This window comes from Trachemys scripta, chromosome 1 (genome assembly GCF_013100865.1).
Source record: "Trachemys scripta elegans isolate TJP31775 chromosome 1, CAS_Tse_1.0, whole genome shotgun sequence".
NCBI classification, from domain to species: Eukaryota; Metazoa; Chordata; order Testudines; family Emydidae; genus Trachemys; species Trachemys scripta.
Genome location: NC_048298.1, coordinates 223,566,984 through 223,582,562, shown reverse-complemented (window position 1 = coordinate 223,582,562; position 15,579 = coordinate 223,566,984). Strand labels below are relative to the sequence as shown.

At 43.4% G+C, this 15,579-nt stretch overlaps 1 protein-coding gene across 2 annotated transcripts in view; it reads left to right on the top strand.

Annotated features, from left to right (window-relative positions):
• The window catches only part of GYG2 (glycogenin 2), a 33,502-nt gene extending 31,580 nt beyond the window's left edge, over positions 1-1,922 (top strand). For both annotated transcript variants that reach the window (XM_034757510.1, XM_034757506.1), the window contains exon 9: positions 49-1,922. In XM_034757510.1, the coding sequence (XP_034613401.1) occupies positions 49-210 (162 nt within the window). In that variant the 3' untranslated portion in view covers positions 211-1,922. The remainder of the gene's footprint in view (positions 1-48) is intronic.
• Positions 1,923-15,579: the final 13,657 nt, after the last annotated feature.

Below are 15,579 nucleotides of genomic sequence, written 5' to 3'. Positions count from 1 at the left end.
TGAGGCTAATGAAGTGACTGCTTTGCACTGTCCTGTCTCCTTTCCTAGGATGAGACTACCCATCTTATTTCTGAGCTGTCCACTCAGCTGAAACCAGAAGAGCCAAATGCAGAAGATGAACGGAAGAAGTGGGAGGAAGGCCGTATGGACTACATGGGGAAGGATGCTTTTGAACATATTAAAAAGAAATTGGATACATTTTTAAAGTAGACTTAATTGTAATGCAATATATTGACCAGCCACTGTTTGCATTTGTGGTGTACATGCAACCCCTGGGATATTTATCTTCCTTTGATATTGAAGTTAAAATGGACCTCCTCTATTTTAAGAAAAAAATTGCAAACATAGCACCACTAATTTTTTAACTCTGGTGTGTGCCTCATATTGATTGTTGACCTAGAGTGCCTCATGAAATAGTAGTGCAGAAATTGTGACATCTCCACTTGATATCCCTGCATTAAGGAAAAAGTCCTATAATATTCTGCAGTAATATCTGAAATATTAGAACTGATAACATTAAACTTCCAGAGGATCCTTAGATTAATCTAGAGGATTTCCACCTTTAGAAAATGTTGCAAAACCTTTTTTATGAAAGCTTTTCCACTGGAACCAAAGTGACATTCACACCATCAACCATTATACATAAGCTGACAAAGGGGAAAAGCCAAAGGAGGAAACCCTGGCTCCACTGAAATCAAAACTCCCGTTGACTTCAGTGGGGCTAGGCCTTCCCCTGGATACTCCAAGAAGTCTACTTGCTCTTCTACTTTAGGTGGAAGGTGCTCAGGTACATAGCTAATGGGCAACAGTACAACTCTAAAATAGATGGTAATGGTATTACTAGTTTCTTTTGGATCATTGCGATAAACTGCTACAGGATTTTTATATGTTACCTCAATCTGTATATTCAGGGTTTCTCATGTTTTATTATGTATTTTATTAGCTAAATGGTTGAGAGAGGAAAAAAAACTGTATAGGCCTTCATAACTAACAGCTGTTCTGCCTCATTGTGGTGCTTGAAATGAATTTGTTTACCAGTGCTCCAAACTGCATTTCACGAAGGCACTAAATCCATTAGATGGTACTTATCTATATTGCAGGCAGTTTGGGTGCATCTGAGACAGATAACTGATACCTATTTAATAAAACAGCTGTTTATTAGCTATAAATTAAGGGTCTATTTCCAGAAACCAATACAACTGTGTGTATGGTTACTGTCAGTGGGACTGTGCTGTATTAACTATACTTGTGAGGGTACTCCTTTGCAGATTTGGGCCTTTAGATGTAACTTTAATCGTGTTGTTAAATAAAAATAAATACATTTCAGAAGACTGAGAAACTTGACAGATTTTCTAATTTCGTAACTCTTGCATTTCAGCTTGAAACTTCAGCTCTGGTAATACCAGAGAGAGAAATTGGTTATACAACACTTGATGCAGGACTTCTTTAAACATTTTGGGTCATATTGTGTCACCAGTTTTTAAGTTGCAGAACTATCTAATGAAATCATTTGGGAACTCTGCTTAAAAAAAAAAAAATCAATGGCATAATATATTGCTCCTTGGTAAGAGGAACGTACACAGAATTCTACTGAGGAAAAGAAAAGGTAGCTTTTATTTTTTACTTTTTTCCCCCCCAAAAGCCTGCACAAATTAATCCACTAGGAAAGCAATAAGAGAATCCAAAGGAGTGGAAGAAAGAGAACATTTGAAACTTTTTTTTTTTTTTAAATATGTCTGTAAGGAATTATTTTCACTTTCAAGAGTCTAACTACCTCCACTTTTATCCAGCTTGTCTCTTATTTACTCTTATTGAAGTGATTTGGATGTTTAAGAGAATTCTCAGTTTTATGAGGCATATTGCCAATGTGATCTAAACAGTTTGAAGATTGTTTAAATTGAAAGACCCTTTAAAATAAAAAATGTGAACTCCTGTCTTGTGCAGCTACGTTTTGTGCAATTACTACTATATTTTACTGGGCATGTTAATTAGATGATGGGGGAAATTATTGACTTAAAGGGAAAATCAGTAATTCTAAAAGATTTTCAGAGTAGATTTATTACTGTTAAGTATTAAAGTGAAAGGAGGGATCAGGGAGCTAGGATGTGAATTTGCACCCTGTGGTAGTTATGCAGTATTTTACCAAGAAAACTAGATGAGTAGGCATGTCTGATGTACCACAATAACATGTACTAAATGAGAAATTCATCTTTAATATCACTGCTCTCCAGCCAAAATGCTTCTGAAATAAATGTAGTAAAACTTTACTAATTCTGGGTCACTGAACGAAAATTATGCTTAAAATTGTTGATTGGCTCTAGTTTTCAAGATATGCTATTGGGTCAGTATATACGACCCTTGACTTGGGAATGGCGGAGGATAAGTGAGTTATAAAGGGAAGGGATCTCAATTTAAACCAGAAATGACTAAACTACATCTTTGACTAGATCTATGACTGGGTTTGGACAGTACTTGCTTTTTAGGCAAAACAATGAATGATGCAATCTGAAGCTGGTATTGCATCATACATTATATGAATTGCATCATGTTATTCCTAGAAGTCATGGATGATGCAATCATAACGAAGCTTACATCACTCTGCTGAACAAATTGCCCTATATCAGCTCTAGAAATCATACAGTGTGTTGCTCTCTCATTTGTCAGTGTTTGATTTTGCAAAGGGACACATTTCTGTTTAGCCAAAGTGAGCAGAGATGCCTCGTACTTGTGTGGACAGTGCAGATAACTTCTGCTATGTTTGTGGTGAAGTGACTTTTGCATCACAAAAGCGCAGTATAACCACTATGGTTAAGAAAGCTTATCACCTTTATTTTGGCTGCAAAATTGGAGATCAGGACAAGAGGTGGGCCCCACACATATGCTGCAACACTTGTGCAACAAATCTTCGGCAGTTGTTGAACAGGAAAAGGAAATCTATGCCTTTTGCAGTGCCAATGATTTGGAGAGAGCCAACAGATCATACCAGCAATTGTTCTTCTGCATGGTGCCTCCAGTTGGGAAAGTGTCAAAGAAGAAAAAGTGGACTGTGCATTATCCAAACATTCCATCAGCTATACGCCCAGTACCCCACGGAGAAGGACTGCCAGTTCCTGATGCACCAAAATCATTCTCACTTGAGTCAGACGAGGAAGAGGAAAAGGATGAAACTTCTGGTCCTGAACCATCAATGTCACAGGACCCACATTTTCTCCCATCTTCCTTCTCTGAACCACACCTCAGAACACAAGGTGAACTGAATGACCTTGTCAGGGATTTGGAACTACCCAAGAGTAAGGCAGAGCTGTTGGGCTCCAGACTACAGCAGTGGAATCTCCTGGCAGGTGATGTTCCATGGGGCACAATCCCTCCATCCAGGTGAGCCACTGTGAGATAAATGTTCCGTGACCGTCAAAAAGATCTTGTCCCATTCTTCTTCATGGAAGGTGCTCTTGTAGCCTGCAACAACATCAATGGTGTGATGGCAGCCCTCAACATCGTTCACGATCCAGATGAGTGGAGACTGTTCATTGATTCATCGAAGACGAGTCTGAAAGCTGTTTTACTGCATAATGGCAATGTTTTGCCATCAATTCCAGTTGGTCATGCAGTCCATATGAAGGAAACCTATGGCAACATGAAACAACTTTTGAGGTGCATAAACTATGACCAACATCAGTGGCAACTTTGTGGCAATTGAAGGTTTTGCTCTCTTGCTTGGTCTGCAGACTGGATACACAAAGTACTGCTGTTTTCTCTGCGAATGGGATAGTCGTGCAAGAGATTCCCACTACATCAAGAAAGATTGGCCACTTCGACAGTCATTGGAGCCTGGGAGGAAAAATGTTCAGCATCCACCACTTGTTGAATCAAGGAAGATTTTTGTTACCACCCTTACACATCAAGCTGGGTCTGATGAAGAACTTTGTCAAGGCCATTGACAAAACACAAGCAGTTTTCAAGTACCTCCGTGGAAAATTTCCAAGGTTAAGTGAAGCTAAGATAAGTCTTTCTTGGTCCTCAGATTCGTGAACTTCTTCGAGATGATGCATTTGACCATGCACTGCGTGGCAAGGAAAAGACGGCATGGAAAGCCTTCCAGTTAGTGGCAATAAATTTTCTCGGAAACAACAAGGCAGACAACTACAGGTTATTGGTGGAAAACCTCCTTAAGGCATACAAAAGTCTTGGTTGCAACGTGTCACTAAAGATGCATTTTTTTGCACACTCATCTAGATTTTTTTTTTTTTTTTTTCCACCAAACTGCGGAACAGTGAGCAACGAGCACGGCGAGCGATTTCACCAGGACATTGCAACAATGGAGAAATGCTATCCGGGCAAATGGAGCCCATCAATGCTTGCAGACTATTGCTGGACAGTGACAAGAGATGCTCCATTTAATGAATACAAGAGACAAGCCAAGAAGTGCCGAGTAGACACTGAATAGGACTAACTATGTACATAATAGTTTTTTGCCTTTGTTTCATAAAAAAAATTATTTATATAACGCTTTTGCTGATTTTTAAAGTGTCCCATAAACAGGACAGGTGAAATATATTATCATGTAAAGCAACCATAAACACATGAAAAGACCTAGGTTTACAATTTATGATTAAAACTCTATCTACACAATATACATAGACATAAAATGTAAAAACTTAAATATCTTAAACAGTAGCCAATCAGTTTTAATTGTCATATTTGAATTCAGCACATCAAAATACATAATAAATAGCACATTTTATCTCTGAAGCAGACGACTTCTCAAAAATTGTGGACCAGTGTATTTAGAATGAAATCTTTGTCATTTTTTCTGGCTGGAGTTTAGAAAGGATTTGGTCCAGTTGTTGATGGTTTTCCCCCCCCCCCCCCCCAACCTGTTGGAACAGTGGGGAGGATGAGCTCAGGAAGAACAGGGCACAGGGAAGAAATTTGAGTCCCTGGTGCTTGGCCTCCTTAGACTAGTTGTGTTCTTTTGAAACATGTCAGGCATGATTTTCAAAAGTGCTCCTACATGCTTAAATAGGACAGGAATAGCTGAATAGTTGCTTTTGAAAACACACCCACATTGTCCTAATGCACCTGGCAGTGGCAAATTCTGCTCATGTTAGGTTAATGGTTCAAAGTAATTTCTATGGTTACATACCAAGTACAGAGGAGGGATAAGGTGACGTTGACACGGGAACCAAATATTCAATGGCAGACTGCAACTATTGTGAATTTGAAAGAGGCTTGACATACCTCCATGGGGTGAGAGTTGAACAATATATTTTTAGAGCAAGTTTGACTGTGGGAATGTAGTGTGAATTTGTTTTGTAGCTGTGGTCTGAATCTTGTGAATTTTAACCTATCTATAGCACTGACATTTGTTAGGCTCTGCTTATTATATTAACAACTTCAAGATATTTTGTATAGTCACTTGTTACCAGTGTTGCTGAAGTTCTACACTGCCATCTAAATAAGGATCAGAGCTCATATCTGTAAGTACAGAATCAAACAGTGAAACTTACTGCAGAGTAGAAGGCTCACCCAAGTCTCTACATACCACTTAAGTTCCTATCGTGTTTAAGTGATAAATAGGTCTTTGCACTAAGGTGAATGTCACACACAGAAATCAGAAAGGGAAAAAGGCTTGAAGTAATCCTGTCCATCACGTGACTGGTGCAGGATTACAGTTCAAATTTCCATTGTGGCTGGAGATTATCATTCTTGAGTGACTGGTTACTTTTAAATATGTTTGTTATTAAATTGGTACTCCGGTGTCAGCGGTACCTGGTGAACAGTATTTGAAAACGTAAGCTATGTTTGTCTGCTTAGGGATAGCTAGTAGGAATAAAGTATGTCCCCCCCCCCCCCAATCACTGCTCATGAACTAAGTTTCCGCTCATTGTTTGGACTTACATTTTATAGAAAAAAATTGTTTCCCTTTTATTTGTTTTTTTCCCCCACGGCGACATGACTGAATATATTCTTTTCACATGAGAATGTTGGTTAGTTGCAAGTTGTCATCTCGTTTTGTTTCAAGGAAAACTCAAGAGAGTGGTTATTTGTTAGAGCACATTTACTAAATGTGTACATAGTGAATTTTCAAAAATCGTATTGAAATATAGTTGCCAGTATCTATCTCAGTGGGAATCTACCACTTTATTGATTCATCTCAGCAGAGTGTCTGCTTTGATGTGGGAGATTCAAGTAGGATTTTTCTGCAAGAGGCATTGGTGTAGTCACAGAGTAAACTTCAGGGGTGGATTTTCCCCTGAACAACCCATCTTTTCTCAATGTCCGTTAGGAAGGGCTGTATATACCTACCACTTGTCTCTGCTGGACATATTGCAATAATGACAAGGATATAGAGATAAATGACTGGCATAAAGAGCTCCTACTGTCAGGGGCGGCTCTGTTTTTTGCTGTCCCAAGCACGGCAGTCAGGCGGCCTTCGGTGGCATGCCTGCGGGCAGTCCGCTGGTCACGCGGATTCGGCGGCATGTCTGGGGATGATTTGCTGGTCCCGTGCCTTCGGCGTGCCCGCTGCTGAAGCCGCAGGACCAGCAGACCTCCCGCAGGCATGTTGCCGAAGGCTGCCTGACTGCCGCCCTCACAGCAACCGGCAAACTGCCCCCCGCTGCCGCCCCAGGCATGCTTTTGCTGCGCTGGTAGCTGGAGCCGCCCCAGCCAACTGTCCAATCTACGTCAAGAATAGATGAGCAATTAATGGGGTTTTGAAAGGCTATATTAAAATAAAGTTCTCAAGGGGCTATTGGTGGGAGAGCATCCCTCTTTCACTTAAAGGGGACATCTTTATTTAATTAAAACCTGCTCATCTGTCTCTCACCTCACATGTTTAAGATCAAAAGAATTAATCCCAGCTAGAATCAGTAATTCTCACTTGCAGTGTAACCATCAATTGGGTGGCTTAGTTGTTAGGATCTGGTGTGGGTGGGCCACAAGTGGAGAACACTTCAGGTGATTTCCCCAGTACCATAATAATAACACTGTAGCGCTATCCCTGTAATATATCTTGCATCCATTTCCTAACATCATGCCCGAGGGCTTTCAGTTTGAATATTCTTGGAAAGTAGGAAGACTGTTTAGCTTCATGCCAGGGCACTCCCTCCTATATTTTGCTGTGAATTTAACTCTATTTTGGTTTGCAAAGCTGGAGCATAAAAATATCTAATTCTTTATTTCCACTGGTATTCTGTTAAGTAATAGGGACTTGTACTATTAACGGTGGTTGGTCTTATTTACAGGCCTCAGGCAGGGCCACTGTTAGAGGCTAGCAAGCAAGGCAATTGCCTGGGGCCCCACTCCACAGGGGCTCAGGCTTTTGATTTCTGCAACGTTTCTGAAGCCAATGTGTGAGCAAGTAAGGGAGGTGGGTGAGGGGCCCACTCCTTAGTTTCTGCCTGGGCCCCAGCGAATCTAGCGCCATCCCTGGCCTCAGGAAAGATGTGTTGGTTCAGTAGGAAAATGTCTGCAATGTACTTATTTTTTTAACAGATCTGATTATCTTGTCAATTCCTCTACTGAGCTGAAACTATAATTTATCCCATCTCGAATTCTTGTGATTTTTTTTTTTTTTTTTTTTTTTTTGCAAATACACCTCTACCTCGATATAACGCTGTTCTCGGGAGCTAAAAAATCTTACCGCATTATAGATGAAACCGTGTTATATTGAACTTGCTTTGATCCGCTGGAGTGCGCAGCCCCGCCGCCCCGGAGCACTGCTTTACTGGGTTATATCCGAATTCTTGTTATAATGGGTCGCATTATATCAGGGTAGAGGTGTACAATCAATGAGAAGATTTTTCTAACTTCTGTTCTTGCATTGGTGTGAAATTATTTTACCTCAGCTTTATCAAATAAATACATAACATTTTGCTTGGGTCTATTTTTTTTTTCTTGTGTGGTATATCTGGGGTATTTTAAATGGTCATTTTTAAAATATCCCTCCCAAACTAGTCATTTTCTTATGTCTTCTGAATTTTGAGTGCATTAGAAATTCAGACTGCTTCATGTGAACTTTTTCCCCACCCGACTGTTGACCAATAAATGGGTAATTTTCTTAGAGGTTTTAGTTGAAAATGGTGACACCAGCATTTTATCACATCATTTCTGATCCACTCCAACATCAACTTTTTAATTGGGTTGCATAATAACATGGCCATAAACGTAGCCACTTTTTGTACCAAGTTATTAATAAAAATGTTGGACAAGACAGATCCCAAGACTGATCCCTGAGGAACTCCACTAGTAACCTCCCTCCAGCCTTACAGGTCACCTTTCAGTATGACCCGTTATAGTCCCCCTTTAACCACTTCCTTGTCCACCTTTCAGTTCTCCTATTAATCCCCATCTTCTCCAGTCTAACTAATAATTTCCCATGTGGAGCTGCATAAATTGCCTTAGTAAAATCCAGGTAGATTAGATTCACGGCATTTCCTTTGTCTAAAACAGTTAAAATTAGACTAAAATTTCCATGCTTTCTCTTCCTGAAAGTGACATGTTTTAAAAAAAAAAAAAAAAAAAAAAAAAGCGCAAAACTCGATAATATGGATGGGCAATACTGTATAGTAAATAATTATTATAAAAATGTATGTATGGAGGCCTTGTTTGTACTGCCACTACTCCAAATTTCAGTTTTGCACCTCGTGTATGTAGCATTATAGGTCACACCATAATAATGCCTATTCCAGTTTTTCAAAATGAAGTCATGATTTAAAGTAAGCTGCAGTACCAAGATAAGTTTAAAAAAACCCTACTGGTTTTGAACATACATATTGCTCCATTAATCTTAAACGTATAAACATTACAAACTTGAAAAGACATGTCAGTCTGATTAGCAATTATATGCATAAAGCAGAACAAGCCCTGAATGACCTTTATCCATGATGGTGACCTTGAACTAATGGTTTTCCACACTTGGCTAGAAGTTGCATTTAAAGCTCTGCTTGCATTACAAGAAGTGTTAGTTTCAATTGCATCAATCACGTACTTCTGCTTAGACAGTTTGCTAAAATAGTATAGATTTCACATAAATGCTGTCACTTCTGCTTCATATATCAATTTGGCAAAGATGTCCCCCCACTTGTTGCTTTGATAAATATATCAGGGTAACTGTTAACCAATATGTGTAGTGTATATTGCATGCCATATTAATATGCACTACACATTACATTAACATATACATATGAATGTTGTGTTCAGTTATGCTAATTTGCATTAGTTTCACTCTTACTTATGTCAAGAAATATATATCCCACAACACCCTGCAAGCTAAACATAACGGCTGGCATTCGCAAATATAAACCCTGTCAAAATCAAGACACAAATGTTTTACCCTGGTACAGGTCCAACTAGTTTGTAATACGGTGTTCAAAAACAAGAGCTAACGGGCTGCACAGAAAAACAAGCTAAAAAGCTAATTGGTGAATTTCAGTCTTAGGGGATGTATAAAGTGCTTTTAAGTTGTAAACAAGTATGCTATAAATACAGTATCTAAAAAGCTAGTTTTGGGGGCATATTTTGGGAACGCTCCTGTGTAAGATGAACTGATGTTGCAAAAAAAATGTTTCCCAGAAGGATTGGTAACATAGTGAAACTCCCTGTACTGTACCCTTATTGACTTTTAGCAATAAAACAGACTGGTTATTTGATCTCGTAAACATTTTTTCATAAACCACAAGTGTAATTAATTGATGAGCTATATCAACAATGCCATGACTAGCAAGAGACTCCACCTCTTGGAAGGGTGAAGAGTTGGGCAAATGCATAATGATTATACAACCATTTTGCAGGGGTGCTTCTAGGGTTACCATATTTCAGCAAGCAAAAAAAGAGGACGGGAGGAGCCCCGCCCCTGTCCTGCCCTAGCCCCACCCCTGCCCCTCCCACTCCCCCCACCTCAAAACCCCCAACCCTCCCCCTGCTCCTTGCCCCTAACTGCCCCCCAGGACTCCACCCCCTACCTAAGCCTCCCTGCCTCCTGAGATCCTCCCCCCATCCTAACTGGCCCCCTAGGACCCTACCTGTACCCTGACTGCCCCAATCCTTATCCACACCCCCACCTCCAGACAGACCCCTGGGACTCCCAAGCCCCATCCAACCACTCCCCACCCCCTGACAGCCCTCCCCCCCAAACTCCCAACCCATCTAAACCCCTCTGCTCCCTGCCCCCTAACAGCCCCTCCTCCCAGCACTCCCAAACACCCCCCCCCGCTCCTTGTCCCCTGACTGCCCCCTCCTGGGACCCCTGCTCCTAACTGCCCTCCAGAACCCCATCCCCTACCTAAGCCTCCCTGTTCCTTGTCCCCCTAACTGCCCCCTCCTAAGACCCCCCCCCAAATGCCCCCAGCACCCTACCCCCTACCTGTACCCTAACTGCCCAAAACCTTATCCACACTCCCACCCCCAGAAAGCCCCCCCCCCGAACTCTCTACCTCCCCCCGTCTCTTTGACTGCCCCCTCCAGAACCTCCCTGCCCCTTCTCCAACCCCCTGGCTCCCTTGTTGTTGGCCTTCGCCTAATGTCTCTGTGAGCTTGCTCAGGAACGGCCTGAGCCGTTCGTCCTGGCACGCTGGGGAGCGGGGGAGGAGCTCCAGACTGCCGGAGGTGATCTGCGAATGCAGGGAGGGAGGGAGGGAGAGATCTCTGCTGCAGGGGAGAGGAGGAGGGGCTCTCTCTGGCTGTCAGAGCCCCATGTAAGTGGCACCATCCGGCCGGCTTGCCCTGTTAGCCGCGCGTGCGCTCTGCATGGGGGGGGGGAAGTCTGGACATTTACAAATTCCCCCCGGACGCTAGTTTTAGCTCAAAAAGCCGGACATGTCTGGGGGAATCCGGACAAATGGTAACCCTAGGTGCTTCAATCCTTTGGGAGCCATTTCAACAGCTAAAGCTGTGAAAGCCAGGTGAGCTTTGCAGCTACTGTTGGCTGAGTGTCACAGAAACTGATGGACCCAGGATTGGGCCTGCCTCTCCCTCTTCTGCTTACTGCAAGTTGCAGAGGGAGTTGGCTCAAAAAAATTATTGGCCTGATTCCCAGTAAAGGTGACAACTTAAAACCAAATGACAAATTTTCTGCTTCATTTCTGAGCTGAGCAAACAGGCTTTTTTTAATCTTCTACTGCTCCCTCTCTGTGTAAATGGAATGCAGTGCAGCTGCTCCAGATTTAATCTCTGGCAGGTAAAGAAAAATGTCAGTGCTCTAATAAAGGCATAATGATATTGCTTGTAGATTTAAATATTGTCAATTAGTAAGATCAAATTATATTTACACTGTGACAGATCTCCCAGTAACCTCTCCCGTCAGTTAGTTGTCAAATTACTTTGTGTAGAATAATGCCTCAATTTGCAGTGTGACCTTTATTAAGAGGAAAAGTGACATGAAAAAGAAACCTCAAGAACCTTCCTTTCATCTTTTTTTTTTTTTTGAGACTTGTATTCAGTCCTATATCATAATTGCAATACTTACTATTTTGCATGAAATAAACAGGATGCTGGAGGTGACCCATACCTGACAGTGGTGCAGATCAGGGCCAGCCTCTATGAAAAGACTGCAAGAAGAAGGTAGCAGAGGCATAGGGGAGGGTTTTGAGGAGCAGAGAGTTTCTCTTCTCCAGTTCTATCCTAACCTCCCCAATCTGGCTCCTGCCTCTTACATTCAGCTGAAACTGCTCTTCCTAAAGTCTTTAATGATCTCTCCGTCCTTAGCCAAATCTTAGAAACCGTACTCCTCACTATCCTTGAGCTGTCAGCTGCCTTTAACACAGTTGCTAGCTTTTAGTGTAATGCTGGCCTTTCTTGGCTTCTGAGATTTTGTCCTCTCCTGATTCTCCTACCTCGCTGATCACTCAGACTGCTCTTTTGGAGGTTCCTCCCAATCTACCCTCCAACTTTCCACAGAGGTTCCATAGGGCTCTGTCCTTGGTTCCCTTTTTTTCCACCTCTATACCTGACCTCTTGAAAATTTCACAGCAAATACAAATTTCTAGGTGGTTCACTCAGCATCCACAATTTTTTTTCCTAGGGGTGCTCCAGCCCTGGAGCATCCATGGAGTTAGCGCCTAGGGCACCAGGAATGAGCACATGTATGAACAGATGGCTAAAAAATTGTCAGCTGTGCAAATATTTTGGGACAGGTGATCAGTGCAGGGAGTATATTAAGAGATTGAGGAGTGAGTACTGGAAGACCAGGGACAAGACCCCGCACCTCAGGCAATTTGCCAATAACATACCAACATGATGATGCCTTTCAGCATGGGTACTGATGGGAGACAGCTGGGGGCTCCCAGGAAGGAGCATCAAGTGACTTTTTAATGAAACCAGTCCCAGAGCAGGCTGTGGCATAGAAACAACAGCAAATTTCCTGTATGTGCCCCCCGCCCCAAGAAATAGCCCACTGCCAAGCCCACAGCAATCCTGGTGGAGCCAGAAGCCACCTCAGAGTTTGGTAAGTATGACTCAAATTTACAGTTTATTGTTACACTAATGAGAGGGATTTCTGCTATAAGCAGCAATGCAAATATTTTAAGTCCTGGCTACCAGTTTGTGGGCACTAATGCTGGATTGTATTATAGTGCCTTGGCATCCCTGCCCCTTGTTCAAAATGGTGGGACTTGGAATTTCAAATATTCATAAACAACTGTAAAGTCACAAATGTTTGCTAGGATCATTCAGACTTTCCTTTCACTCACAAGAAATTAGCCACTCTGCAATCACTCCTCCTGGGTCTATGGAGGCACCTGGAAGGAAGGAAGAAAGGAAGGGGTTGCAGGGGGTTGGTTTCTATTTCCAAATCTTATCCATTTCAGTTTCATGTAGTTGAGGGGTCAGCAACCTCTGGCATGCAGCTTGCCAGGGTAAGCACTCTGGCGGGCCGGGCCAGTTTGTTTATCTGCAGGTTCAGCTGATCGCAGCTCCCACTGGCCATGGTTTGCTGCGCCAGGCCAAGGGGGGCGGTGAGAATAGGGTGACCAGATGAGGGGAAGAAAATATTGGGACACGGGGGGGCGGGGGGAAGTGCTGAGCAAAAAAAAAAAAAGTGTTGCTGGTGGATATCGGGATTTTATTGGGATGTGGTCACCCTAGGTGGGAAGCCACGGCCAGCACATCCCCTGGCCCGTGCCACTTCCCACAGCCCCCGTTGCCCTGGAGTGGTGAACTGTGGCCAATGGGAGCCACGATCGAACCTGTGGACACGGCAGGTAAATAAACTGGCCCAGCCCACCAGGGTGCTTACCCTGGCAAGCCACGTGCCAGAGGTTGCCGACCCATGATATAGTCCATGCAGTCTACCCATCACAAAATCATTTCGCCAAAGCATAAGTGGGGTGTCATTTTTTTCCCCAACCCGTGCCGGGAGCTCTGGGCAGGAGCAGAGCTTAACAGAGAACTGTTTCAGTTACTCCTCTCCAGCATGACTGCAAGTATACGATTTCCTGCTGCCTCTCCCACACCACAACATAAACACCCTGCTCTGTACCCTTAGTCCAGCAGTAACTTGGACACTGTCAGGGCAGCCCATGCATTCAGGACTCATGAGCAGCTGGGAAGGGCAAATAAACCCCAGGATGCCTTCCTTCTTCAACCTCTCTCTAGTGAAAACCTCCACTCCCATCCCCCACCACCCAGTGAGAGGAAAACATGGAAAGGAGAACATGCACCCAGGGGACATGTAGTGTTAGGGGTATTATATTGGATATTGAACATTTCCTTGTGTGTGTGGTTTTGTAATGGCAGATGGTCTGCCCAACACTATGTTAGTGTTGCACTATTTTTAGACGTTTACAAATAAAGCATGCTCTGTTTTCAAGAAAGTTTATTATCATTGCATCATATCACAATTATAATTTGAGATAATAAAGCTAAAAGCAGGTTCAGGGGCAATTAAGTGTTAGTAAGCCAACAGTACTCCTGCATTTACTGAGTATAGAAATTCACATCAATAAATTCCATGTGTAAAACCATGCTGTCCTCCTCACCCCACCCCAAATTCATTATTAATCATGTCATTCAGACTTACATGCTGCATGGCAATCAAGCCCATGGCCCCTCAAACACTGCTCCTGCACATAAAATGAGTTAATCCCCCATCCCCCCAGGACATTCAAACAAGTACTATTCCCCCTAATCCATTGGGCTGTGCAAGACCACAATGTGAGAACACAAAACATCCCTGGCTTCCTCAGTGGTAGCTGCACTTTCTGGCTGAGGGTACCAATCCAGTGGCCCCTTGCTGTCGTAGGTCCAGTCAGGGGGAAATGGCTCACCTCTGGCTTCACAAAGATTATGAAGGGCACAGCAATCCAAACAAGGTGGACAACATTGATGACACTAGCATCCAAACAGGTGTGTAGACATTTCCAGTGAGCCTTCAATCTGCCTCAAGCACACTCAACCTCCATTCTACACCTGCCCAGAGTGTAATTAAACCATCTTTTGTCATGGCCTCTGAAATCAGGATACAATTTTATAAGCCCAGGCACTAGGGGTATGTGGGCTCCCCCAGAATAACAGTGCAGACAGTAACACCATTTATGTCAATGGCATTTGGTGGGATTAGTGTCCCAGATTATCCATGAATATAGATTCCTTATTGGCAAAAAACTTGGGCACTGAATTTTTCCTGTGCTGCCCACATTGACATTCCTAAATCTACCTCTCTGGTCCACGCATAGCAATGAAGTAGTACCCTTTGCAGCGTATATACTGAGGTGCTCCTTGAGGAGAGCAAACAAGGCCCAATAATAGCCCCAGCACAGTTTATTTATATAGATAGATCTCTCTATCTCATAGAGCTGGAAGGGGCCCTTAAAGGTCATCAAATCAAGCCCAACCCCCTGCCTTCACTAGCAGGACTAAATACTGATTTTGCCCCAGATCCCTGAGTGGCCCCCTCAAGGATTGAACTCACAACCCTGGGTTTAGCAGGCCAATGCTCAAACCACTAAGCTATCCCTCCCCCACACTTAAGAAACCCCATTCTCACAAAGCCAGCAGTTACTGCTGGAATACATGCCTGATTGCCTTAAATACCTCTGCCACCACTTCAGTCAACTTTCCAACCTCACATTGGTTGATATTGGACCTGTATTTAAAAACAAATGTGCATTCAGTTGGTAGTACATGTTCACCTCAGTGATTATCCCCCTGTTAAGACTTTTCTAACCTCTGCTTGAACTTGGGGCTCTGGCAGCCACACTGCAGCATGCAGACCCGAGTTAAACTAACCAGATCCCAGAGGCACTAGCACCTCATCTGATGCAGGGCTGTACATTGCAGTGTGGCTGCCAGAACCCTGGGGTGAAAGTAACATTAAACACTTACCAGTATGGGAGCCTGGCTCTGGGCCCCAGGAAGGGGCGGGGCCTTGGGCAGAAGGAGCAGGGATGGATGGGGTCAGCCTCCCCCAGCCAGCCCATCTGTGCTGCCTGGCCCATGCCACCCAGGGCTCTCGCAGTGATTCAAAGGGCCTGGGGCTCTGGCTGCGGTAGGGGCGGCTGGGAGCCCCAGGCCCTTTTAAATAACCGGCCCTGGGGCAGCTGCTCTTCCTTCCCCCCCCCCCCCCCCCCGCTGGTGGCCCAG